Source organism: Musa acuminata, chromosome BXJ3-1 (genome assembly GCF_036884655.1).
Source record: "Musa acuminata AAA Group cultivar baxijiao chromosome BXJ3-1, Cavendish_Baxijiao_AAA, whole genome shotgun sequence".
In the NCBI taxonomy this organism is placed as follows: domain Eukaryota; kingdom Viridiplantae; phylum Streptophyta; class Magnoliopsida; order Zingiberales; family Musaceae; genus Musa; species Musa acuminata.
The window spans coordinates 6,938,551-6,965,686 of NC_088349.1; the positions used below are offsets into that span (position 1 = coordinate 6,938,551).

General features: G+C 40.5%; 5 protein-coding genes across 8 annotated transcripts; 1 reads left to right on the forward strand and 4 right to left on the reverse strand.

The window, feature by feature from the left end:
• Positions 1 to 74: 74 nt before the first annotated feature.
• LOC135628755 (uncharacterized) lies at positions 75 to 841 on the reverse strand. The gene has a single exon (XM_065135645.1). It carries the CDS (start codon positions 823 to 825, stop codon positions 154 to 156), a length of 672 nt encoding a protein of 223 aa, XP_064991717.1. The 5' UTR covers positions 826 to 841; the 3' UTR covers positions 75 to 153.
• Positions 842 to 3,566: 2,725 nt separating this feature from the next.
• LOC135629509 (RING-H2 finger protein ATL57-like) lies at positions 3,567 to 4,689 on the forward strand. Its single transcript, XM_065136968.1, has 2 exons — positions 3,567 to 4,389; positions 4,521 to 4,689. The coding sequence occupies exon 1, from the start codon at positions 3,689 to 3,691 to the stop codon at positions 4,352 to 4,354; it is 666 nt and encodes a 221-aa protein (XP_064993040.1). The 5' UTR covers positions 3,567 to 3,688; the 3' UTR covers positions 4,355 to 4,389; positions 4,521 to 4,689.
• Positions 4,622 to 11,891, reverse strand: LOC135629508 (uncharacterized). 3 transcript variants are annotated; one of them, XM_065136966.1, is made up of 10 exons: positions 10,692 to 11,891; positions 9,000 to 9,124; positions 7,071 to 7,700; positions 6,670 to 6,973; positions 6,054 to 6,222; positions 5,710 to 5,812; positions 5,366 to 5,614; positions 5,058 to 5,255; positions 4,902 to 4,953; positions 4,622 to 4,769 (listed from the first exon to the last, which is right to left on the reverse strand). In XM_065136966.1, the coding sequence occupies exons 1-7, from the start codon at positions 11,691 to 11,693 to the stop codon at positions 5,497 to 5,499; spliced, it is 2,451 nt and encodes an 816-aa protein (XP_064993038.1). In that variant the 5' UTR covers positions 11,694 to 11,891; the 3' UTR covers positions 4,622 to 4,769; positions 4,902 to 4,953; positions 5,058 to 5,255; positions 5,366 to 5,496. The 3 variants fall into 3 exon arrangements, with proteins under 3 accessions (XP_064993038.1, XP_064993037.1, XP_064993039.1); XM_065136965.1 differs by having other exon boundaries at positions 4,622 to 4,953; XM_065136967.1 differs by having other exon boundaries at positions 4,622 to 4,953; positions 6,054 to 6,219; positions 10,692 to 11,889.
• Positions 11,892 to 13,026: 1,135 nt separating this feature from the next.
• On the reverse strand, positions 13,027 to 18,349 carry LOC135628221 (V-type proton ATPase subunit D-like). The gene is made up of 3 exons (XM_065134787.1): positions 18,209 to 18,349; positions 17,248 to 18,120; positions 13,027 to 13,361 (listed from the first exon to the last, which is right to left on the reverse strand). The coding sequence occupies exon 2, from the start codon at positions 18,063 to 18,065 to the stop codon at positions 17,274 to 17,276; it is 792 nt and encodes a 263-aa protein (XP_064990859.1). The 5' UTR covers positions 18,066 to 18,120; positions 18,209 to 18,349; the 3' UTR covers positions 13,027 to 13,361; positions 17,248 to 17,273.
• Positions 18,350 to 19,045: 696 nt separating this feature from the next.
• LOC103989149 (U-box domain-containing protein 33-like) lies at positions 19,046 to 26,580 on the reverse strand. Of its 2 annotated transcripts, XM_009407922.3 has the most exons (10): positions 26,162 to 26,580; positions 25,437 to 25,561; positions 25,093 to 25,214; positions 24,859 to 24,963; positions 23,687 to 23,796; positions 23,349 to 23,599; positions 22,653 to 22,793; positions 20,734 to 21,264; positions 19,874 to 20,614; positions 19,046 to 19,393 (listed from the first exon to the last, which is right to left on the reverse strand). In XM_009407922.3, exons 1-9 carry the CDS (start codon positions 26,442 to 26,444, stop codon positions 19,907 to 19,909), a joined length of 2,376 nt encoding a protein of 791 aa, XP_009406197.2. In that variant the 5' UTR covers positions 26,445 to 26,580; the 3' UTR covers positions 19,046 to 19,393; positions 19,874 to 19,906. The 2 variants fall into 2 exon arrangements, with proteins under 2 accessions (XP_009406197.2, XP_018681348.2); XM_018825803.2 differs by having other exon boundaries at positions 23,349 to 23,796.
• Positions 26,581 to 27,136: the final 556 nt, after the last annotated feature.

Genomic DNA, 27,136 nt, shown 5'->3' on the forward strand with positions numbered 1-27,136 from the left:
GTGAAAGGGTCTTTGTAGTTATGGATCAGTTAAATTGTTGATCAACCATAGGTGGTGGAGTTCAGCACCAAGTAGAATCACAAAAGTATCCATACGTTGAACATACTATTTATACAAGCGATCGTATATGTATCATCACAGAAAACAAATCCCTCACGTCGCCATGGCAACCGCGTCGAAGGAGGTGATACGTGGGTGGGTCGGCAAAGCGAGCACCGTAGCGAGGTCGACGAAGTCCTTGAGAGCCGCAATCGCCTCAAGAATCCTTCTTAGATCGTCGACGCAGCCAAACCCTCCAACTCCTGGTCGCCGGACCGCAAACACGTAGAACGTCAGGCTCCCTTTACGGAGCTTGAACCTCGCCAACTCGCAACCGGCGAGCCCTCGGACCAGCTGCTTGTTCACGTTCCCCAGCGGGATCACGGCCGGCCACACCCGGTCGACGGCGGACTTCATGGCCTCGGACTCGAAAATGAAGACCACGAGCTTGGACTTGTGCGCGCCGAGCCCGAGCGTGAGGGTGCGCCATGCGCGCTGCGCCAGGACGGTGAAGTTGGTGGGCACGTACGTGGTCGTGGAGGGGAAAGGGTGGCTCCGGCGAGGGCTCAGCTCGCGCGGCGGCGCATTGAGGAGCCGCGGCAGCTCGAGCGGGGAGGCCCGCCGCACGGCGAAGGCCTTCACCACCACCTGGCCGCCGAATCGGATTCCTTTGACGTCCCTGCTCGGCTTGAAACGGAGGTCTGTGTTTGACTTCGGATTTGGAGATTGATGCTGCGGATTTAGATTCCTTTGTTTCTTTCTCTTATTCTTCTCCTGCTCCTCCATGTTGAAACTTCGTTTTTAGGGTCGAAAAGCAACCAAATAGGCAATTGATCAAACCAACTTAATCCCTTGTACTTCATGTTTATTGGTTGTGAAACAGTAGTTTACATTTAAGTAAAATAAAATACTTTATCCTGTGAGATCACAGGAGAGGAACCACACCTATGGATGAATATATTAACTTCATTGACCTGTGACTTGGAAGCACTATATATATATATATATATATACATTATATCTAATCGTATGAAGATAATGGTTTTAATTTTCTCTCTTTGGGATGGCACCGTGGGATCGTTCGGCTGGTGGTGGTGGAGTGTAATCACCGGATGCGAAGGGGTGATAGCACATAGAGGAGGAGACCGGCGTGGGTCTACTAAAGCACTGCTTAAGCCCCCAGCCTCCGACCTTTAACGTAAAGCCCCCACTCGATTCGCCCGTAGACCACGCGCTTTATTAGCGAGCAGCAGCTGTATCCCAACTCGTGAGGGATAAGCTTGAACTGCGATGCGATCTCGGATGCCGGCGGCTTTCGTCTCCATGAAGCCTCACGTACGTCCGCGAGTGGTGTTGTCGCAGCAGCAACAGGCAACAGGCACCTTTGGGCCCGCTGGTCTAACCGGGAGGAACATGAAGCACCTGCTTTATTAACCCCTCCTGTTTTGTTCCATCTCCAAACAACACGAGTTAATCTACCCTCATCTTTACGAAACGCTACACCTATCGCCGACACATATTTCCAACACAACAAGTGTTAAGGTTGTTTCTGGTTGTCCCATATGATAAAAAGTTAGTTCGGGATCTCAGTTGAACAGCTTAAAATTATAATCTCATTTAAGTTAGAATCGATAATCATATTTTTATAAGTCAATTTTAATGGTAATGTATATATAATATGTGTTGTTTCTATCTCTTCTTGGCTGCTTTGATTTGGAGCTAACCGGTGCACGTGAATATGACGCGATACATTTATTATAAGAGACTCGATCTCACCAACTGCAGCCGTCCACACCTACTGAGTTACAGGAAATCTCACTCTATATTTTGTTGTCACTCGATTGATTCCAAGCTACCATTAGAAGAGACTGTAAAAATTGTTGTGTATGATTCTCCAATCCAATCTATTATATGTGGTAAGGTGGGATAAAAAGACAAGGAAATTAAACACAAGGACGAGAAGACAGATAAGGACTTCACCACCTTCACTTTGGATCGACCACAAGCGATCTACCAACCAACCCCTATCAACCTTTACATGTAAGAAACTAACCCACGCAACTGTAAACCCTATCAGATCTGACTGACTGACTGCACCTCGATCTCACATGTCGTCGTCCGGGGTGTGACGCCTTTGCCTCTTGGCACGTCGCGGTGGTGGCTCATCTCTCCGCTGAAACAACTGCTCCATTTCTTTGGCTCCCACCACGATGAGCTCTACCTGTGGCTGCCACCGCGGCCGCCGCCGCCTGCAGACGGCGACCCTCCTGCGCTTCCTCGGCGCAGGCGGGCAGTTCAAGGGAAACGACGGTAGCTTACTCTCCTCCGACGTCGGAGTTCGGCACTCCTCTTCATCGCCATGATCACCACCACCCTCTTCTGATCTTACTGTCTCGACGGGCCTCAACGTCGCCGCACTGGTTAGCTCCGGCGAAGCTGACATCTTTGTTAGCAAGCAGGAGGCTTGCAAGAGAAGGTAGGGTGTCGGAGAAGAGTCGTTCCTTGGCCTCTTGCTCATCTGATCGGTACGAGTAACACAACCATATATGTATATATATATTGTCTTCTTTTCCCTTCTCTCTCTCTCTCTCTCTCTCTCATATTCATACAGTACTTTTTACGTTACAGGTTCTTCTGGGGATGCTTAGTTCCAAGATGATCTCCTCACCTTTTTACTTTTGCTGCATGGGGGGGCCCTTTGGAAGGTATCTTATCTTCGATTCGCTCTGCAACAGAGGGCAATGTGATGGGGTTGGATGCTGTCACCAGCGAACGATCATCTTACCGGTCAAAAGGAGGAAGCGTGGGTAGGATGAGAGGTAGAGGAACCTAAGACGCGGTATTGGCACCCGAGGGGACTAAACCCCTTTATCATAGGATACCTTCTTGGGTTAAGGAGCATGTAGACGGGGGTGGGTGGTGCTGTGGGACCCGGGCGGTAGAACAACCCGCATTGGATGCTGTGTACGCTGGTAAATGCCGTGCGTCACCCGACCAAGGTAAGGAATTCACTGGGTTCAAATAAATTGCCACGCATGCAGTGGCCAGAGGAGAAACAACCAATCATAGCCATCCACCTAAATCCAAATTCGAATCCAATTTGGATGTTTCTTTTGCTTTTCTAACCCGTGTCAGAGTTATGAGGGCATGCGGTTGGGCCGTTCGATTCGGCCCGTAAAGGAGGTGCTTGACATCATGCTTACGTCATTTATCATATACTAAACATGCGTAACTAGAAATTTCACTGTGGACACATTCGAGTACAATCAACCCTATGCACGTACTTCCCAACTTCATTTTCAAAGCTAAATGGAGGAATATATCGCAGCTGGGGGGGTGGGCTCCGATTCATGATCGCTCGGCTGAGCTCATCTCTTGCGTACATGATGGGCTTCGTGGCTTCCAAAACCGACCAATGGAAATGCATCCATCAACGGCGTCACATCTCTCTCTCACACTCGGGTATCTGCCCTACCTCGAAAACCTGCTGCTGCTGTTGCCGGTGTCTCTATCTCCGTTCTCTACGAATGCCAACCAAAACAGGCATCGCCCCCCCGCCCTTATCCCTTTACGTGTATGTGTATATATAGGCAATATTGACCACCCAAAGCAGCAAGATCAACCCAGACGAAACCCAAAAACCCCAGCCATGAAACCCGGCAACCGCAGACTGCTTCCGAACGGCGGCAGCCCCACCCCACCACCTCTCCCGGCAGTACCGGGAAAAGCCGCCGCCCAGCTCTACTCGTCCTCAAATTCCATGGCAGTGACGGCGCTCATAATCCTCCTCGCAGTCTTCTTCTTCGGCTTCTTCTCCGTCTACGCCCACCGCTTCGTCTCCGGCCTCCGCCGCTCCGAAGCCCGTCGCTGGCGCGCGCGTCAGCAGGCGGCCCGCCGGCAGAGGGGAAGTCGCTTCGAGGCCGCCTGCGGCCTCGACCCCTCCGCGGTACTCGCTCTGCCGGTTCTGCGCTACGTCGGCGCGGGAGAGGGGGTAGGGAAGGAAGGGTGCGTGGTCTGCCTCGGCGAGTTCGAGGAGAAGGAGTGGGTGAAGGTGATCCCCCGGTGCGGCCACGTGTTCCACCCGAGCTGCATCGATGCGTGGCTGGTGTCCCGTGGGTCGTGCCCGATCTGCCGCTGCTCCGACGTGTTCGCCTCCTGCTCGACCTCCAGTGTCCTCGGGTTGGAGGCAGAAGGAGCGGCAGCAAAGGAGGCAGGTTTAGGAAAGAGGAGCTGCAGCTGCCGCTGGAGGGGAGATCAGGGAGCGGAGAAGGATAAGAAGGCAGAGGTGTACCTGCGGCGCACCTGCAGCTCGTGACGGAGAGAAGTCCGTGTGTTGGCAGACCATGTAAGGTGCGTGACACGTGTGCGCTTCAAAAGCAACGATCTTTCTGTCTTGCAGTGCAGTTGTTTCTGCTGCTTTGGCGGTGCTGGTGGTCTTCTAAACATCTTCCGATGACAGCAGAATCAATCATCATTTGCAGGCGTTGCTATCGGAAGCAAATCACCCGCACTCTGCAACGTGTGCAATTTACGGCCGATGTGGACTAGTTATTTCTAAACCTTTGGGTCAAGACAAAACAGCTATGATAAACATCATCATGTTTGTAATCATTATCATTCATCAGTTTCATCATCATCAAGTTCAGTTCAGGTGAAGAAACATTCCTCGCCACCACAATCGTCGCGGTGGGCCACCTGCAGTCCTCTTCTCACAGGATATTTGTGAGAACCTGTGAAGTGTTCCATCGGCAATTTATTAGCCGACGCCAACCACAATATACTAATGGGAGGGTATTGCACACCAGCGCATGGTCCATAGTAGTAGGATATGTCGGCCATCGACGACGAGATGAAGTTTATACCTGGGAATGTCGGCCATGGACGACCGTCTTCCGTACGTATGAAGAGATGGGCCTGAAGGAGACCACGCGACGAAAAGAGTCAGTTGATCTCAGCATTGAAACAATTCGTCATACATTTCAACTGCACTTAAGAGCAGGACAAATTAAGCCTCTTACATTACACATTCTGCAACCTTGTCAGGGCTGTGGCCCAGAGATGATTCTGCCCTCCCAGCTTTTATTGGAGGATTTCCGGTTCCAAAGTCGTTGACCCAACTATTTCCAGATCATGATATATCAAAGGAATAAAAGAAAGGTTAGATAAATCACAAGAATTGCTGGTCATGTTAGCCTGCTCGATGACAGCTTCCCCTACTGCAAACAAAAGGAATCGGAAACAAGCATTAGTTATTACAGTCATCACAGGTAAAATTAAGAATTATATCAGAGTGCACTGAACATAGATTCCACTTGAAACATTTTACCTCTCCCACAAACCTCAAGGCACAAAAAAGGATGGAATTGTCAGATTGCTGCCAGTTGACATTCAAAATACTCAGGTCGTCAGCAACTCAGTCTTTTCTTTTTTTTTGTCTGACGATCAGTTTCCTGTGGTTTACAGTACTGAATAGGCTCGGACTGCCTCGATGATGGGTGCACGGCACAATGGACACTTGCCTCCACTTCGAACTAATTCGTTGGCACATTTCAAACAAGTGCACATGTGCCCGCATCTGACAAAAAGAAAAAAAGCCTGATAAGTAGCAAATTGAGATGCATTTATTTTGTGTTCCTTATCGTGCATCTACTCAAAAAATTGCACACAGACCTGTACAGAAGGGAATCTATGTGACTATCACAGCAGATACAGCAGGTGCCCTTCCTCACTTGACTCCATTTGGATCCATCATCAGATGACTCCTCATTCACACCTGTAAACAGACTCATTTCAATCCTCAACCCATCAGAAATGCACCAAAAAAACTCTCATTTAAACCAGTACAAACTATTAAACAAATGCTAAAAGAAGAGACTGTATTTTCACAATAATGGCCTGAATTTGGTACTTGGAAAAAGAAATATATCAGCTCTGACTAACTTCTTGAAGCAACTGACTAAAGAGTTGGCAGTTAAAAATGCAAACAATATTTTCAATTAAAAAGTGACACTGACCTTGTCTTCCAACAGCACGATTCAAAGCAGCAGAAACTTCCTGTCTGACTGAACGCTGCAACTCTAGTTGCATGTCCATGCAAGCCTCCAACATTCTCTGCATGTTATTCATCCCTTCTTGTAGTCTAGCCATGTCAGCCCTCAAATCATTGATAGCATCCCACTGCTGCTATCAATATAAAGAATAAGAGTAAAAATGTGTGGACAATCAAAGCCCAAATACATGAAAAAACAAAACAAAGTACTTTAAGATACAATGAAAAGACAATTAGCAAACAGTTCAATAGCTACAGAAAATAATGGTGTGCTGACAAATTATATGGTTGCCGATCTCAAGAGATTCTATAAGAAAAAAGATATACCTAGTGCACAAGGCTCCTGCCAATGCGGGGTGGAACAATGTACACAACCGTAGGATTTCTAATATGGGGAGGGTCTAGGGAGATTCTATACTTAAATAAAGAAAAGAAAAGACAATCTAGTAAAAAGCACAATGATTTCTAAAGTTACTTTTAAACAAGCCCATGTATCAAGCTTCATCTTTTGACATAAATGGAATTTGAATGAAAATGAAATTTGGTTGATGAATCTAAACATTACGAGCAAGATAGCTCACAGTTTCTGGTCGATGCATGTTTTGTCTGGCCCAGTTGTGATGTAGGCCCGAGTGCCATATAGGTTGTTGAGGTGGCAATGGTGGAGGTGGAAACGCACTTTGAGGTCTGACTACAGCATCCTGAATATCCTCATCAAGATTATCCCCTTCGTCATCTTGATCTTCTTCTGGTGGATTTGGAATAGGCAAAGGTCTTTGCAGATCCCAGCCGTCGGGAGTTCTGCCTTGCCGTTCAACATAGGACTGTACCAGTCGGTCTAGACTTTCACGAAATCCACTATGAAGAAGATTAGAAACACTTCTCCTGCAAAGTAGCAAAACTTACTTAGCAAATCATAACCAAGTAGAAAAACAGCATTAGCATGAAATGAAGCTCAAACATTTAAGACAAAAAAATCTACCTGCTTAGTAGTTCCCTGAGTTCCATACTATACACATTTCCATCATCACGCAGAATAAATCCATCAAGTCTTCTACCTGGTCTTGATCTTGAATCTCTTAAGCCATCAGATTGTTCATTATGCCAGGTCTCTTCAGTATCATGTGATTCATCCTCACGCCATTCCTCGTGCAATCCAGGGAGATGGGCATCTTCTCCATCTCTGTTTTCTGATGTTTCCTGTGGCCAGTCTTCTACTATATTTTCATGCCAGTTTCTATCAAATTCTTCTCCAGCTTCTGCATGCCAATCACTGAAAGCATCATCGTTACTTGGTTCCTGATCTCCTCTCTCTTGGGCTGCTTCTTCCTGTAAACCAGCTACCTGAGTAACAGATTCCTCCACATCGATAGTATTATTGGTGATTTCACTCTCCAATTCAGTTGTTGCATGTGTCTCAATCACTTGGTGAACACTGATGGTCTCAATACTAGATTGGTTCTGATCCTCATCATCATTAGATAGTTCCAGGGCAATGCCTTCTTGAGAATGATCAGTTCCAACATTACCCATGCTCTGACTAGCCAAAAAATCATTATGGTTGTTTGCTTGACCACGGACAATGTTCTCCAATCTGAATCGAAAACCCTCGCTAGACACAAAAAATTATTATCTTTTACTATTTTCACAATTCAAGATAGATATCTCTAACAAGTGTGAAACATTCACAAAAGAATTGTTTAAAATTTGTTTAGTTCAGAAGATACATAAAAACAGAACTCAATAATAAAAATATTAGATTTGTGCAATATTAGATTTGTGGCCTTATAGATTTGTTCATATATTGTAAATTGTAATCTGGCTCTAACTTGGATTTTAGAACATGTGGTCCATTGTAAAATCAATAATAATATTACAAATTTCAGGGGTCAGGATCTCAATGAGAAATTCAGATAAAAGATGACAATCAAGTAAGAAAATAATATAAGATGTTATGTTTTCTTTGCAAGAAAATAATACAAAATCCCTGCCACTGATATATAGTTCTCTCTCTAGATCCATCTGTATGCTCTCTCACCAGATACCTGATTCAGAAATAGCTTGTGTTGTTAAATTTTTGGAACAGAAGTTGTAAAGGGAAAGATTTAATTTTTAATTTCAAGATGTCAAAGTTTCCATTCACTTTGATGAAGTTTAGTAAAGGCGATTGAGACTTTTTTGCCTAATAAATTATATACAAGTGATGATTGTAACTATTGCAGACTAAATGGCCTTTTGTCCTAGTATCTGCAGATAATCCTGTATGAGCTTACTTCCATTTGCCTAGAGGCTAGTTCAGCATCTCAATCCATGAGCACTACAATCAATTGGACACTACAAAACATTAAATCATGAAACCTCCATCCTTTCATACAACACTAACATGTACTCTTGATTAATATGGCAAGGCAAAAAACCCTGACACCCTCCTCCATGTAGGTTGGTTCTGTAAATGATACACATTTCAATAATAGTACCATTCACATTTGATAGATGAAAATTATTGGAATAAGATTCAAACAATGTAAAGAAAATTCACATTGAAAGTCACATTTTTTTTTTTTTACTTATATCAGAGGTCTCAACTATTAAGTTCAATGGTTCCTCTCATGCACATATTAGATATACAATTCGAGTCAAATAGTCACACCTTCAATGACAACTCTTCTAGATACATCATATTTCTGTGCTTTAAAGAAGGCAGCCATTGCATTTTTTTTACTTAGCTTACTCCACCTATTCTATTTTAGTGTGTTGTCACCAGCATACCTACAGTTATTTTCGTGTATACAAGTAATATTCGAGGAAAAGCTATTTAGTACAGAAAGAATAAACAAATGGACAAGAAAACAGTCCTCTATTCACTGTGGCATCAAAATAATTGTCATTCAACAGGTAAAATAACACATACCTTAGACCAGATACGCGACGATGTTGTCTGAGCTGAACAATTTCTCTTGCCGCTGCTGAAAGTGGCCTCTCTTCGTCATCCTCACTTGGTCTTCTGTCTCTCAAGAATCTACCTCTGAGTAGTGACTGGAGGGAATAAAGAAAAAACAGATTGCAAGACTTCCATACGATTGTCATTAAAAAGTATTTGTCATTCATCAAATGACATTGAACAAATGCAACTACATTTTTCTTGAAAAATAATTCACCTAAGTAAAGTTAAAGAAGTTAAACACAAAAAATGCTAGAAGTAACACAGATGAGAGGGAAGAAATGATTAGGAACATTTCCAAAAGGGTTTAAAATTGACTGTAATAGATGAAAAATTAAGCTCCACCACATGAATTATTCTTTCTAATTCAAACATCCACTAAAAATAATCTTCCCCTTCTAGTTTGAAATGATTTTCACTTTCTTTTAGTGTTTAAGCCCCATCAGAAAAAAGTTGCCCATGGTTAAAATCCATCCATGAAGAAGAAGAGACCGTCTTTGTCTGAATTGTTAATTGCTCAAGGCATTAGCAGAGGGCAGAATGTGTAGGAAACAGTTACTCTGTAAAATAAAGGCTGGAAGTGTACAAAGAAGTTGGTACCAGTGTAGGCCATGGGGAACATGCCAAGCTATGTGGTAATCTTAGATGGAAATTGTGAGTATATTTTTCATTGATGTCTGAACAGCCTAGAAGTTACATGCCCCTTGTAAGCTGTATTGAAAATTTAAAAAAAAAATCCTAGAAATCAGAAACAGATTTGCCAAACTAGAACAAGAGGTCCTATACAGAATACCATCAACATTGAGGGAAGATGGGAAACTGGAAACATATGTGCTACACTTGAGTTTTGAGTAATAAAAGGAAATAAAGAGTGCCTTGAAAAAATTTACACAACATGCCAAAAAGAATATATGCAGACCCTAATACAGCAAGAACATTCTTCTTATTTTTCTTTTATACCATCGATTTCATTCATGCTTTTATTGCGTCACAATTGACTTGCCTCCGAAGTACATAAAACTTCAAAGCTTGGATAGATGTTGTTTTACCTGGAGTACATATAATGATGAAGGCACAAAATAGCAACTGCAGGATATTTTTTGTTATTAGTAACTTCTTAGACTTCATTAGATGAATTGAATTAAAACTAACAAACACTATGCAAGAAAAAATAGATCTCTAACAGAGGTGAAATGAATCAGATGAAACTTGTGACCTTGATGAAGTCAAGTAAGAAAAAAACAAAGGCATAAAGTACTTCAAACTCCAAAGTATTATCTACGAATATAACATCACACCTAAATTGGCAAGATAGACATCACTGCTTTGTATATCATAGTTTCAACATGAATTGCTCTTATGATCATAATGCCTTGTTCACATCCTTCTCTAGGCCATCTACCAAACATTTGCTATAATTAGTGCAAATTCTATAAGGAAGTTAATTGCATTATGTCTGAAATTTTTACTTTTGAACAGTAAATGAAGTCATGCATGGAATCCTATTATCTGACCTTGGATACCCAACACCATAAGAGGATTAAAAGTAAACGTTAAGAATAACTGAGTAAATTTCCAGTGAAAAAGAGGTGAATTCAGCTTCATGTATCTGCTAAAGCTACAGAAAATCCTTTATGGTGGCCAGCAATTTCGGCTGCTCACTTGAATTCGATTATGATGGGCGAACTCCGAGACTGCATGCTGTTGTGACAATCTCTGAAGCTCCCTCTGCCTCTCCGTCACCATCCTCATGATCAGCTCAAGGTGAGCTTGCCGCCCTCGTAACCTCAGTAACTCTCTGTGGACATGCTGGGGCTGGCCATCTTCATGATCCATGATTGATCCATCACGTTCCCTCATCCTCTCGCTCTCCCTCCTGCTAACCCGAGCGTCTCTATGCTGTTGGCTGGCCATCTGTACCCACTGCCTCACCAGCCTCACTCTCTCCCTCTCAATCTCCCCAAGCCACTCTGCCCTCTGGGTGTCATTCCTCGGTGAGATTCTTGATTCGGTGTCCGATACTCCGCTCTCAGTCATCCATCCACGAACAATCTGCCTCACTCCCCTCTCGCTATCCCCGAGCCCAGGAGATTGCTCCCTGCTCGACCTCTGATTGTCCTCCTCCTCACCTGACCGTCGCGATAAATCAACATCCCCGTGAGACCACTGGTCGTAATCGTTGTAGTCGCTCTCGCTCGCAGCCACCGAACTGCCATCTATTCGACGGCCCTCGGCACGGCTCCGGTCGCCCTGCACGGACTCTGCCGTGCTGCTCCTACGCCCCCTTGCGGAGGCCGTCACGTGCTCCAGCTCCCGCCACATCTGGAGGATGGCCGACGCGCGGGCGGCCGCCGGCCTCTCCACCGGCGATGACGAGGTGGACCGCCCTGACTCCCGGAGGAAGGAGGAATCGAGCGCGGAGACGGTGTGGAGACCGGCGAGCGCCATCAGCTCCGTCTCGCGGTTTCTCCGCTCGATGGTTGTGATCATCTCCTCAGCCTGGCGAGCGGCCCAGCGGCTGAGGATCCGGGAGTGCCGGCGCGAGGCCGCGGAGGACTCTGCCAGCTCGTCGCCCTCGTGGTCGGAGCAGCGACGGCGGCGGTCCAGCTGCTCGTCGTAACAGGAGGAGGATGACGAAGAAGCGACGGCGGCGGCGGCGGCCATGCATCCGTCGCGGCGTTCCAGGACAATCTCCTCCAGGAGGTGGGAGTCCAATCCCGCCGTTGCCGACAAGAAAACAAGAAAAATTACAAGGACCAGACCCTAGACGGTAATCATCGAAACAGGCGACGAGGGTTTCTAATGGCGTGAGAGAGGGAGGGGGGAAGAACAGGACGATCACGAAGAAACCTTATAAGATGTGTGTATCTTTGTACCTTTATTCGATTAAGCTCTGTGTGACGATTTGATATTGGTACTCCGCGTTGGCTTGATCACGCACCGCATCGTTCGACGCGTGGTGACTTGTTCACGGTCAATGCAGGGTGGGCGTCTCATCATGAAATGGTGGTGGGTGAGAGTAGCCGAGGGTTGATGGCTGCCACGGTATATAACTGGACGAGACACGGCGGGAAGCCACGTGTGCTAGTCTGTTTCCTCTCGCCAGTTGGCTGACGTGGCAAAATGTAGGGAAGGTGGAGAGGTGAGACGGAATGGGTAATGCAGAAACGGGTGGCGACTGTCACACCACTGTGTGAATTGAAGGTGAGTATATAATGAAATGATAATGGAAATAGAGGCTAATGAAATGTTTGGTTGGCATGGCATGTCACGGAGTACTCTAACCAATGAGATGAGGCAGTGCCATATAAGTGGATGAAAACCAATCAAGAAGTCCGTAGCACAAGCTTTGTACAAACCATACACGTATAATCATGGGATCCATTCGTTTAATTCAAGGTTTTTGATACTTGATGATCAATCAACCAAGTGAGTATGATGACAAAAGAGTTTATGTGACAATGATCGGAGTCAATTGAATCCATTATATATATATACGATTTTAATTCATCCAAGATAAACCACTCATCATCTTTACCTTCTTCCATTAGTGTTGTCCTCTCTTTTTATCTCCTATTTTATTTTTTTTTGAGGCGAGATATTCAACGAATCTAATTCTTTCTTCATCTTGTGATTCTATCAGCTCGATTGAATCATTTTGAGTTTTGTTAAAACTAGATTTTGATTGAGATACAGTATATTCATAATGATTATTATTGAAAATGACAATGCTTCTATAATTACCTTTTAATTGATATTATGAATTAAACAGAAGGAGAATCAAAATATTGCAAGAATAAACAGCTGGTCAAATCTAATTATCAAATTATGTCACAATCAAAAAATATTTTTCATCGAGAAAAAAATACCCTCCGATAGAGAAAATTAGGCAACATAATCTTAAGAATAGGTGACGAGTGACGAATGCTTCTTTAAATGATTAAGATTTCTTTGATTTAACATGACCTAAGAGCAATCTAAGCAGCAACAATGAAAGTAGAAGAGTGAAAAGGAGTCATTTAGGCAATGTCCATTATGGAAAAGTAAGCTTCAAATTGAACAACATGAACTGAGCAAAGAACAAAAACAACCTTTGCAAGAACAATTTCTGCAAACTTTAGCAAAGAAGTATGGTAAATCAAACATAGGTCGAGAAAGTACAATGATTTATTATCATATTTGATGAGTTCCTCGAATGTTGAATGTAGATGGTTATTGTAATGAATTCACACCCATCTTACTTAAGAGGACCTTACGCCAGCCGTAAATTGTAGAGGGAGGCCTCCATCGAAACCACTGCTCTCAACCACCTTCTCGGTTCACAATTAGACGCTGCAAATAAAATGCAAAAGAAAATTGCATCAGATTACTTGATTGAATGATTTGAAGTATACTGTCATACAAAAAAACTGAGCCAAGATAAATGAACGTGGCAACTCCAATTGGGAGAATAAGCATGCAAGTGTGACCGACTGATGTGAAAAATCCGAAAGTAGATCCTGGTTAACTTGTGTTCTTAAATTTCAATATTGTTGGCAGGATAATTCAAGTTCTTTTCAATTGCTTGTGTTGTGCCTCCTGACTTGACAAACTTTGTCATTAAGGAGGCACAAATTGTCTACTTATGCAATCTCCAGCAGTTTCTTAGTGGAAGAATTGCAAATTCTTCCTTCAACATGCCTGACAGTCGATTCCACAGGGCAGCAATCTAAACATCCTCATCTGCCCACTTCACTGATAATGATTTTGTTCTACTAATCCTCGCTAAAATGACCATACATTTTAAGATTCAGATGAATGGAACTATATTGGAATTAAAAATGACAGGATTAACTACTACGTTATTGAAGATATATGCTTGCTAAAGGTTAATGGACAGAACAGACAATTAGAATTTCACAACTTCCTAAGACCTTATGGAAGTATATAAAACATGTAACAAAAAAGTAACATTTTAAATCTAAACTTCAATGTGGAACAGGAAAGGAAAGTAGAAGACAATTAGATTAATTTCCTTGTTTGTGTAAACCACAACAACCAATCAAATAAGCAAAGCTACTACAAAAAAGGAATACTAGAGGATGTTATTCCTACAAATGGGTTACTTTAGCGTCCATTATATTGGAAGATTAGAGATAATGAGATACTACTAAATTCAAAAGCTAATAACTAGATCATATTCACAGACATCTAAATGCTAATAGTTATTACATCTTCATTAATAGCATTCATCAACTATATAAATACAAAAAAGTCAAGCAGAAATGCCTAAGCTGACTTAATGAAATTGGTATTAGAGCCTTGATATCAATGTCTTGCACCCTAGAAAGTGCTTTTTAGATAATCTTCATATATATACAAAAAATTCAAGCAGAGAAGACCAGGCTGACTTGATGGAATTGACATTAGACTCTTAAGTATCAGTGTCTTGCATCCTAGAAAGTATGCTGCACTCTCTTCATTGGATAACCTAAAAAACAGTCTTCTCATTTCAGTTATTCATGGCTAGTGACAGCACCATGGTTAATGCTGTACTAAACATTGTTTTCTCTAAGTTCGTAGAAAAAATATTTAATTTTCAAAATGCAAATTCTACCAGCAACCTAGGTGCAATCTTTACATACATGAGGTTCGAACAGTTCATTCAGCATTTCTTGGTTCAAAGGAGTCAACATTTGCACGAGACCATTCCATCCTTATGGTTTAATACAAGACCGATGAGTTGGTGCTGAGCAATCAACTAAGAAAAAAAATATTAAAAATGCCCAGAGTCACTAATCAATGTCCTTTAAATTCTAAAGTACATATCTATTAATTAGCTACACAACTGATAATTTGGAAAAGGGGAACAACCATATACATATCTGATACATGATTGTTGCAAAAGGCCTTGCTACAGCAGTCAGCCAATTCATAGAATGAGAATGTAGTTGTCTTCATATGCTTCAAGTTTGAAGTCTAGATATTTAAATCTCATGAAAACCATTACTATGAGCTCTAAAAACTTATCCAGTTACTTAACATGCTGCTGCTCATTGAACCAAGATCACAAACTTAAAATGATTTATACATTCTTGCTACATATTTATTTATCATGGTTTATAATTCGAAAAATTAAAAAAGGACAGTGTGCAAATAATTCCTGCTGGAGTAATTAGCATCAGCTTTGCCAAAAGAGGGGCCTGCAACCAGAGTTGTAATATGCCTAAACGAGTGAACTAAGCTTATCATAGTTCACATCTTAATACTGGCATATTCTACATGATCAACCAACAAGCATGAAGGTAAAAGTAATTTCGGACAACCCACTCTGGAAGATAAAAACTTGATATACAGTGTACCCCTGCATTGGAAGACTCGGGATCCACAAGGATATAACACAATTAAATTCCTCTTTCCTTTCTGAAAGCAAAAGCATGAAAACAGAGACATAACACACTTTGCTAGCACCTGCTTCTACTATTTTCATGGAAACATTTACAACTAATTGTTTGGTATGAAAGGAAAGAAAATACCGGTAAACATTTACCAAGAAAGAAGACTCGTGACCACCCTACTTGACACCATTGAGATCAAAAACCTCTTCGGATCCAAAACAAATAAGCACATGTAACTGCTTCTTATAAAACACAACCCTCCTCACCACTCCCAACCATCAAAAAAGAAAACCTCACATCCTGCTAATGCCTTGGGTTGGAGAATTATTGAAATTTAAAATGTTGTTTTAAAGTTAAAGGATCTTGGTTTGTACAAACATGAAAACCTCACATCCTTCAAATTAAAACAAGTAGACTTTTGTTCTCAATTACTTGAGATCCATTGCTATTTAATTTTGTTAAGTGAGAAGTTCTCAAAGAACCTAAAAGAGTAAAAACAAGATTCTTTTTTACTCAATCTCTTTTGCTTCCTAATAACTGAAAATATAACTTGAATTTACAAGCTCTTTCAAGTTCCAACAATGAAACTTGTTAGATTTATCTGAACTATATAATTATCCAACATCTGATCCTTGGAACAGGCAAGCCAAAGTAGGTGCAACTTGAAAAGAGTGATTTTTGTCTGACCTAATTCCACAAATGATTTTAAATGAGATCAAATAATATTTGTTTTATATGCTTAGAGAGAATCGATGCCTTATGAATAGTTACAACTGTAATTTTTCTGCTGTCATACATTAGTGACAATATGATGCTCCAACACATGGTTATCCTTAATGAAAATTGCACTTACCAGAAAGTCATGTTTGACCTGAACATCTATTTAGCAAATGATGTGAAACTATACATAGATAAGCCATTCATCCCTATGTTTCCTCCATGAATCAAATTTTAGGTCCGACCTTTATGCTCTTTATTATCCTCTAAGTCTAAATCATCTAATACTGAACCTATTAATCCGATTATATTTGTTTGATAATCACAATTTGCCATTCAGTTAAGCAGAATAATGAACAGTAACCTACTATGATATATATTTCAAATTTGAAACATTCATCATTCGGACATCATGATTCAACAGAGAACCATGTCCTTCAAACTTCCCCAATATCTATAAAAAATTCAGTAGTATCTTTGGTGTTGTGCTTAATTCTCACATTCTCCATGATAGAATATAAAAAAATATACTCCATCCTCGATTATCCACAAAAATTCAGTAGTCTTTTTGACATTGTGTTAATTTATAAGAGGACCATATGACATGCTCACTGCTTCATCTTAATCATTCTTGTTGACACTATATGGTTTCATGCATGAATTTCAGTTTTGACCAAGAAAGCAACATCAGGCAATGTTTAGTGTTTTGACAAAGGAATGACATTCAAACTTCTCTCTCTTACAATTTTTTGTAGCAATGAGCAAGCCAAGAGCGTCATGCTCAGGTCAATGTGACCATATTTCGTTTACCATATCTAAGAGATGATTAAGGGCCTCTTTGATGTGCTCTTTCATGTCTTCAATTTTTCAAGTGATGCCTCTTGGCTACAGAATGATGTAACCCAGGTTCACTGAAAAAGGTAGAAGGATGTATGTAAAACTGTCCAGATCTATATTTATGAAGATAACTGCATTCTATGTAAATTGCTAACAACGTCAACCCAAAAGTTATTGGCAGACCACCAAAGAAATATCGCAATATAAACTTGTTATGCAAAAGATAGATAGCTAAACATAAGAGGAAATTAGAAATATTAACTGAAATAGCAGTTCATGACACTAACCAAAGTATGCGAAAATGTCTATGGCATCAAAAGATTATATCAGCATCCTTCTCAGCTCCAACAACGAGCAAGTTATGAGCTGAATTGATTGACATTCCCCTCTTCAGTGAGATATCTGCATACTGCTCGTCCACAAAATTCTTTGCAGCCTGTTGCTGCCTCTCAATCTCCCGCTTCTTATACCCCTGGATCTTCTTAAGACGGAAGAAATCCTCTCGCTCAAGTTCATCAAGCTCCCCTTTAATGTAGTTAATGGTGTTCTCAAGACGTGGCTTGACAACATTCTCAAGTGCATTGACCCTCCTGTTAGTAGTTTTAATGGCCTCGTCGAGCGTAAGGAATGAGGTCTGAAGGGAAGCAAGCTCAACAAGGACCTCAATTGCCTTCACATATGCAGTACGACAAGCCTGAACCTGTTGGCCACCGCGTGCCAGACCAGTTAGGTCAGACTTGACATCCCCGGCCCCATGGTCCACGAAGTGCTCGAAGCGTGGCAGCTTGACGCCAGCAACATTCTCCTGCCGCGACCGGACGCGGAGGGATGCGGATTTGACGGACTCGAGCACCACATGCTTGATATTGTCACCGGCGACGTACTTGGCCTCCGTGAGGGCGAAGGAAGAGTTGCGCATGATCTCGCCCATGGACTCCTTAGTGGAGACGATCTTCTTCAGGATAGTGCGGAATTGCACCGTGAGGGCGTCACTCTTCTTCTTGAGAAGGGCGTGGCCTCGGGTGGCGCCAACGAGCCGGGCCTTCATCACCCCGAGCATCGTCACCGTCGGGACCACAGTCAAGCGCTGACCTTGGCCGGACATCCTTCCTCCCCTTTGCCTAGGGTTCTTCCAAGACAGAGGATCAAGAGTCTATCCTCTGCAAGCGATTCAAAGGAAAATTTCAATGTCATAACTTTCTTAGATCCAAAAGAATCAGCAGAAACATCGGTGATGTTGATCAATACCAGGAGATCGACTTCCAATGATTGCGATCTGAGAAGCCTGAATCTCAAGTCCGTCCCTTTTCTCCTCCTTGGATCTCCCTTCCTCGGTCGCGCTTCCGGGAGGCAAAAAGAGTCCGATCGCGAGCACGAAGAGGAAAGGAAATTGGGATCCGGATCATATGTTGCATCCTCGCACAAGTTAGTTTGAGGGCGTCATGTTGACCGTCTGCAAGATTTGCCACGTTGCATCTCAACCGTCAGCGTGACACCGCACCGAAAGCGGAACGATCCGATTGGGTTTCGATGCGTGCGGTTAGGAGCGAACTCAACACCTGATCCCCGCTCGATATGACGAGAGCTGGAAGCGTGACACACGTGGGCGTTGATCGGACCCAGCCGAGCCATGTGCGATGGCGATGAGCCCGAACCCAAACCAGCGTCACGTGCGGCGCATTCCCATCCCTTATCGAATGGTTTCACGAGATGATTGATTCATTAATTTTATTAAATTTAAATTAAAAATAAAAAATAATTAAACATCAAATCCTTATTAGTTCATTCATTTTTTTTACATTTAATATGAAACTAAATCATCATACTAAAACTTCTAAATTTCTTGCCTTGAGTTCCTTGGCTGAAAGTAATGATTGTTATGCATTATACTGATATGATCAACCACAAAAAGTTAATAGACATTTCTTAGATAGAGCATCTAAAACTAAATTATATAATGCAGTATATATAAATACACACACACACACACGAGAGAGAGAGAGAGAGATAGAGAGAGAGAGAGATAGAGATAGAGAGAGAGAGAGAGAGAGAAGGAAGAACAATGGAGAAAAATGCTTCAGCAATTTGCAAAAACGTAAGTGCTCTGTATGTTATTTTGGTTTCAATTCAACACTACAATATTTATGTGCATCTCAAGATACAGATGCACAAACATACAATTTGTTCGTGATAGTATTGATCACAAATCAGATGCATGCTCATTAACAGCAATTACATAATAAACCACATTTTAGAGAAAGAAAGATGAACACAATGGAGAAAAGCCAACTCGCTTGCTCCAAAGCCATTGTCGAGAATAATCTTGAAACAGTGAAGCCCACGATACATGTTGTTATGCCATTGCAAGCACATCAGTTTCAATCCTCTTTGCATGTTATCCAACTATTTGTCCCACAAGCCTCTCATATTCTCCTGCAATTTCATACACATATATGGAAAAAAAAATGTAATAAGTTGCAATAAGCACTAATTGCTGCCATGCAAACGAAGACGACAAACCAAATCTATCTAATTAGAACAAGTTGATGGTGGATGATGTGTTTTGCAACTGTCATGAAACTTCCAGAAAGAAAATTCAACAGCGCTACAAGATGACAATTACTGCAGATGAGTAATGAGTCCACTATAGCAGAGTCAAGGGGTAATACTAGTTCAGAGACAAGTATTGGAGAACAATTCACGATAGCAAATAATTGGGTCAGTGAACAAAGGAGTTTATGACTAAGACAAGGGGCTTAGAGTTTTTGTTGAAAAAGGAAGATTTTAGAAGAAGATTCTGAAGAACTTTGAATCTGAAAAGGCTAACAGGCGTTAGTACGAGTGCTATATTAATACTGCCACGAAAACTAGGAAGATAAAATTGCAGACAGTGTATTAGGTACCGCAATTTACCTAGTGTATTTGATAGATGGAGGAAGAATGCAACTATGGTGATGACTTCAATGACAACTCCGGTAATGATACAGACTTCACCAAGGGCTCAAGCAAATTCCAGGCCTCTCCAGCATCTGGACGGCTTCTTCTTGTGATCTCACAGCACCTCAAACCCAAGCATGCCAGCTGCTTGGCCTCCGCATAAGGCCAGTTTCCTGCTGAAGCATCTAGTATATCAGACAAGCATCCCTTATTTAATGCTTGTTGAACTGCTCTGTTAATTCCAAATGGAGATCTCCCTGTCAAAAGGCGTAGAAGAATGATGCCAAAGGAATAAATATCTGAGAGTGGTGTGATTTCTCCAGAAGCAAGGAATTCAGGATCCATGTACACAAAAGTTCCCATGGCATGAGTGCAGCGATAGAGAGTGGTATTGTTGTTGGACTGGACAAGACGACAGATGCCAAAGTCACCAAGCTTGCTAACAAAATTTGCATCAAGGAGAATGTTAGCAGGCTTAAGATCTCCATGGACTACACTGAGATGCTTGTTAGAGTGGAGGAAGTTCAGAGCGGAGCAGATCTCAGCAGCGACTCTGATGCGGATTTGCCAAGTGAGAGGAGGTGTATTGTCCTTGCAAGTTAGTCGATCTTCCAAGCTTCCATTGGGAAAAAAAGCATAAACCAGAGCCCAGGCTTCTACACATGTTCCAATGAGGTTGACAAGGTTTGGATGCCTCAGCTTACTGAGAACATTTATCTGTGTCGGAAAAGTAATGAGAGGCATAAAGTATAGAACAAAAAGATCAATCTTGTCCAAGAATTTTTGATAAGACAAAGTAAATAACTTCATATTATCTGATACATGCTAATATTTACCTCTTTATGAAACTCCTTTTGTCCTTGCATGCCTTCAGAATTCAACTTCTTTATGGCCACTGTCTTCTGGCCAAGTGTTCCCTTATATACACTTCCATATCCACCTTCTCCGATCTTTAATGAATCATCAAAGCTGTTAGTTGCTTTCTCCAACTCTGAGTAGGAGAACTCAAAGAAACTCTCTTCACCTTGAATGCTCGTAGCCATCTCTTCTAACTTCTGATGCAACTCTTCAGCTTTTTTAACTGCATCATCTCGCTCCCTCCGCAATTCAACATACTCACTTTGAAGAGAAATGAGGAGATAATGAGCATCTGATAGTTTATTTTCTAGGTCCCTGATGATGCGGTTGGAATCAATAACTTGTTGTTCCAATGTGACTTTATGCTTGTCTGCCTTTTGGAGTGCTTCAAACATCTCATTCTGTTGTTTCCTAAGCTCTTCCATTTCTCTCTTTTCTTTAGAAAGCCTTTCCTCTATTTCTTTCCTCTGCTTCTTCTCTGTGGTATATAAATCTTCAGCTGTTTTCACCTATAGGGAAGTATAATAAACTGCATCACTGACATGACAAGAAAAAAATCATGGTCCTCTTTCATTTATATACTCATAGACATACACCTAAACAAATATTTATATGCTCATAGATATATTTTTCTTAATACTGAATATGTTCCAAAATATTCACACACATCTAAAAGCCTCTGTATGAAACATCAAAACCTTGCAAATATACTGATTTGACAAGATACTTTACCGTGTAGTTCTTTTTCTCTCAATCATATTAATGAGCTTTCAAAGGAAAACAACAGTAAGCTGACTAAAAAATGGATCAGCAACTACCAAGTAGGACAAATACTAGAAAAAGTGACAAAACTTAAGTAGATATCAACCATATTAACGCACTCTTTTACATACATCCCAACCAGAAAAAAAAAAGAAAAAAGAATCAAAATGATTATAGCACACTTTGTCACTTTTATTAAATGTGCACAAGATTTGTACTCTGATGCCGAAAATATGCTCGTGAACTGCCCACCACAAGTGCCTATGTGTGGATCTCCAAAACCTAATAAATGTACATATTCTCTAACTAGATACTTTGCCAAGTAGTTCTTTTTCTCTCTTCAACGTCATCAAGAAAGACTTTCTGCATTGCCATGGATCACTTATGGCACCACAAAAGATGATAGAATTTTATGATGGATTGTTCACCTACTTAAACCCTCTATGGTTGGTTCAGAATTCCTAGCCAAGAAATTTTTTGAAAAATTAAAGATTTCCACAAACTAAAACCATTACCAGGCAGGTAAGGAAAATCTATTCTTGTGATTGCAACTGAACTATCTAGACGTATGCAATCAATAATTAACTATTTGAATTACTATAAAAAATAGAAGAGTCAAGAAAAAAAGAAAGGACCATGAGCAGTATTCATCTGAAGGAAAAAGATGCCAACATTCCCACCCCAAACTAAGGTGAAAGCAGATAAATAATAGAAATGGGCATTTACTTAAGTAGATGGATCAAAGATTGGAACCATCTGCATTAAATGGTATGACAATCATTACTGGATTAACTAATTCTTAGAAAGGGTTGCACAGAGCATGAAGCTCCTACCAATACAAAATTTAAGGTTTATGCCTTGTGGCAAAATTGTTTTAGTGACTTAAAAATTCTTGACATCCAAGTTACAATGGAGCAACTATTTCATGGCTTCTAGGCTTACCCACTAATGTGTATTCCAACTTCAAAATTCATTGTAGGAAAAAGTTGTCTATTGCAGTTTGGTTTAATTACTATGGTAATTGTGCTGATTTAACTCAGTCTGCCACATAACTAGGTTAGTGTGATATACAATAATAAAAAATTGTTAAACCAAGAAACCATATCAAATAGACAAACATGCAATAAGGTCTTACCTTTTGAGCAGCATCATGCAAATCTCTTTCAGCTTTTCGACGCCTAAGAGCCTCTTCATAAGCTTCACGAGTTAAGTTATTGGCCTCTTTGACAGCATGCTGCAGATCTTTGTACAATTCATCATCTAAGCCAGCATCTTCCTGGGGAAAAAAAGAGAGGAATTGTATATAACCTTTTAAATGCTTCTCCTTAAGTCTGAATATACCGGTAAGGACTCCACCAGCTTTGTTTTGATCATAGCTTATAACTGCAGTTGGCAGTACAAAGAGTTATCCTATACTAAAACAGACAGTTAATCTTCAGGTTTAAAGAATATCATATTTTAGTTAGAAAAGAAAAATACAAAGGCATATTTGTTGTGGAGCATCCATTGGAACTTCTAACTCAATAAACAATGTCTATCCTGATCTAATATCAGAATTTGGTATAGGATGTCATCCAAAGATTGTCTTCAAAAAGCAAAAAAAGATAGAGATCTGTATACATTCATCCCATCATTCCATGCAGCCAAAAAAAAAGTCTGAAATAACGATTTATGTCTAAGTTGTCAAAAAAAAAGATCCATGTAGCCAACGCCAAATAGTTGAGACTTACGGCTTTGTTGTTGTTGTTGTCGTCATCATCATCTAAGTTATCAAATCTTCCTCAATTTTCATAGGTAAAAGAAAAGGAAAAAAATAATAAATTCTACCCACCATATTATGATTTAGAGTCGAAGATTGATGGCTATCTTCAGAATCATGCGAAGATGGCAAAACCAATGTTCCTCCATTTATCTCATCCCTTACAACTTGCATTGAACTTGTGCTGCTCAGCACCTCATCATTCACTGAATGCATCGAGTATGCTGAACTCTGAGAACTCCTTGAAATCCCATCCCAAAGATCAATGACAATCCCCTCTCTGCTCCCTGAACTTGACTCACCAGAGCCTCCATGAGATAAATCTGGCATTGACAAACCAGAAGTAGCAGATACTGACTGATGCCTGAATTTTTCTTGTGAAGTGTTTGGGAAGAAATTAAATAACTGACCCAGGAAACTAGGTGGGTTTTTTGAATTCGATCTTTCAGATTGTGCAGTTACAGCTCTTGGGATGACTCTGGTTGTCTGCATTTTACCAGTTCCAGTGGGACTAGCTTCCCTGTTGATGGTAGAATCTCCAAACAATAAGAAATTAAAAAATTAAAAAAAAATAACTAAAATTCAAACTGCAACACTTCAATTTTAAGACCTGAAGCAATACAGGACAAGGTTGCCTAAAAAGAAAAGCAGATTTTAGAATTGTGGCTAAAAAGGATATTTAGTTTTAGAAAAAGAGCCAGGGATGCCACTGAATTAGCAATATAGAGCTAAGCTTGACTAATAATAATAAACACATGATGTATCACGAATTCATAAAATCATGTTTGCTTAAAGAAGAGTAAATTTTAAAATTATGGATAAAAGGATATCAAGTTTTAGAAGAAGGAACAAGGGAATACAATTGAATCAGCAAATTAGAACTAACTTCAAATGACAATAATTGGTTATGATCAATCTCTTGTAAGGATCACTAGGGAATAACCTCCAGTTTTATAGAAAAAACAAAAGAAAAGAACGTAATCACTAAGTGGTAGTTGTGCAGGAATAATATGGATTGTCATCTTAAAGCTCACAAAAAGTTAGTCATATAATAAGAAATAAAAAGATATTTCAAGTTGAAGTTACAGACACCTTATAAGTAACTCGAGAATATGAGGAAGTATCACTTATTACATCTAAAAATATATTTCATTTCAAAAGAAATAATGCATACTATTGAGCAATCAAATTACACATAAGTTAGAAAACATTGTAGATGAAGAGATGTGAGATGAATAATTGAACAAATATATCTAAATTAGGGGATTCTTTTTTCTGTAAAGGGGATGAGAGCAGGACTCAAGACAATGCAATGACTTCACCAGATTTATTCCTCTGATCATATTCATTCTAAATAGTAATCAACAATGTGAATCTCAAGGCCAGCAGGTTTATACTAAGCATATTCGTATTTGGTTACAAAGGTGCAGTTCTTGATTTGTTTATACAGTGTGAATCAGTATGGTCTAACATTCAATCTGTTTTATTAGCGGATGATATATTAAAAATCTATTAAACAACTCAGCAGATACACCAACAATGATCCAAATATTGAGATGCTTTTATAGAACTTTGGGTATACCTTGTGCAAATCAGGTTCCCTTTGCAAACAAACCAGAGATTACATGATGGATCAGCCTGCTCTTGCACAAGGAGTGCTTTCTTTGACATTGGCTCCTTCATTTTCCTGTCATTGAAACCTCAAATCAACTTGGAATTATAAAAAGTGCCAGTGGAGCTCAGCAGAAATCTAAAGAGGAGTCTATTTTTCTCTGTTTTTATGATGCCATAATTTACATAGATATAATTTGTATACTTCGAAAATTTTTTGTCTGCTGCTGCTCCCATAACAAGGTTGGTAATCTTATGCTGAGCAATGAGTTGTACTAGCCCTTGACAGACATCATCTGCCTCGATCACTAGCTTTTCAGCTTGCACCTGTGAAAGTTGTCTTTTAGATGAGTTATACCATCATTAGAATCTCATTTTTGTTTGTTCATTAACAATTAATCCAGACAATTATAGGATGAGTTAATTTAGTTGATTTGATCAATTGAACAAATGCTCACAACTCTTGGTGGTAGTAAAATTCTAAGTAAGAAAAGAGCAAAACAAAAGGATAAAGAGATAAAGGTGACATTGGGAAGCAGAAAGATTGACCTCCTTTATGATCGAACATCTTTTAACATATTCATTCACTGCTTTTTCCATCTTTGCCTTCTCAATCTGCCGATATGCACTTACCTCCTGTGACTTCAATTGATCTGCCGGAAACCATGCTCCCACTGGAATAATGTTGACATCAATGATTAGTGTTACACCATAACAGGGTCCATTATGATAAAGCAAGTAAAAGATGAATCCAATTTCTCATTAACGCATGAAATTGTCATGTAGACTTGAAAAAACCCCATTATTGCATCAAAGAACTACATACATTGCTCAATTAGAGAATCTCAGGTCATCTATGTTGAATACTAGGTACATGCACTTATACTACTGTAAATTATCAAACCAAACCTTCATTGAGAGAAGTTGGTGTAAAGAAATTAGTTTTCTTGATTGCTTTTATTCTCTTTTATTTCATTTTCCTAACACCTTCCAAATAAGCTAGAAATCATTACCAAACATGGCTTCTTATCGAATCAAACGGAAACAATAGCGGACCCTAAAATTCTCGTTCCTTCTACTGCACTAAAAAAACAAAACAAAAAGAAACAATCTTTCACTATATTTCGGTGGGATTGAACGCCAATATATATTTAAAGAAAAAAGAAATGAAAGTAACTCGTATCTCCGTCATTCAGTGACTCACAAATCACTTCCACTAAGGGATGAGAAACACAAAAGGGCTGCAGATAAGGGGTAAATGGCGACGAGCTTACACATGGGGATCATTTGGGCGGGGACATGGACGTGGACGATGACGATCTTCTTCGTCCTGGGGGTGTTCTTGAGCACCCAGACAAGGTTAGCCTTGCTCAGCTTAAAGTCCTTTTCGACCGCAACGTGAATCTTGTCGTCCTCGCCGTTTTCCCCCTCCTTCTTCGAGGGCGCGGTCTCCGGCGTCTGCGGGTCCTCCTCGATCTCCCTGAGGCTACTCCGGCTGCTCCCTGTGGAGAAGAAGCTGGAACTGTCCACAGAACTCACGCTCGACTTCATGTCCATCGGTTGAAAATCAGGAGCCGGCGAGGTCGCGAAGGTCGAAGCTTTTAGTACCGCTTCCTTCTCTGCTCCTTTTCTTCCCCCGCGGAAGACCTTCGCAGCTCCCTTCGCGCCAGGTAGAGGGAGACCACAAACTTCAGACTGCCTTCACAATTTAAATATAAATATATATATATATATATATATATATATATATATATATCCTTATAAATTTTAATTTTGATACAATATTTACATCCTCCATTTGACATTCGTCTGATGATAAATTAATTATTTTTAGACATAATTGTCAATAAATGATTTTAGTGAAAAAAAATACCTCTTTTGTAACACTTCAAAGTTAATGCGATAAAATTTAAATTGTTCTATGGGGGTATGAACCATTGATTTAAACATAAGTATATCAAACAAATGAACCAAGTTAATGAGTTAACTATCTAATCAAACTAGAACATGACAAATAATATTAAAATTATTCTAATGTTAGATATAATAAATGCCTCGAGTAGCAAGGATCTAGCATAGATAGAGCTAGAGCCTATCATAACATAGAATTACTATTGGGTTATGTTCTATGTGTAAGCGGAGAAGATTTGTAATACTCTCAAGTTTAATTCTATATCGAAAGTGATAAAAAATATATATATAAATATATAAAGATTTGATAAATATACTATTAATAATTTAAGTTTACT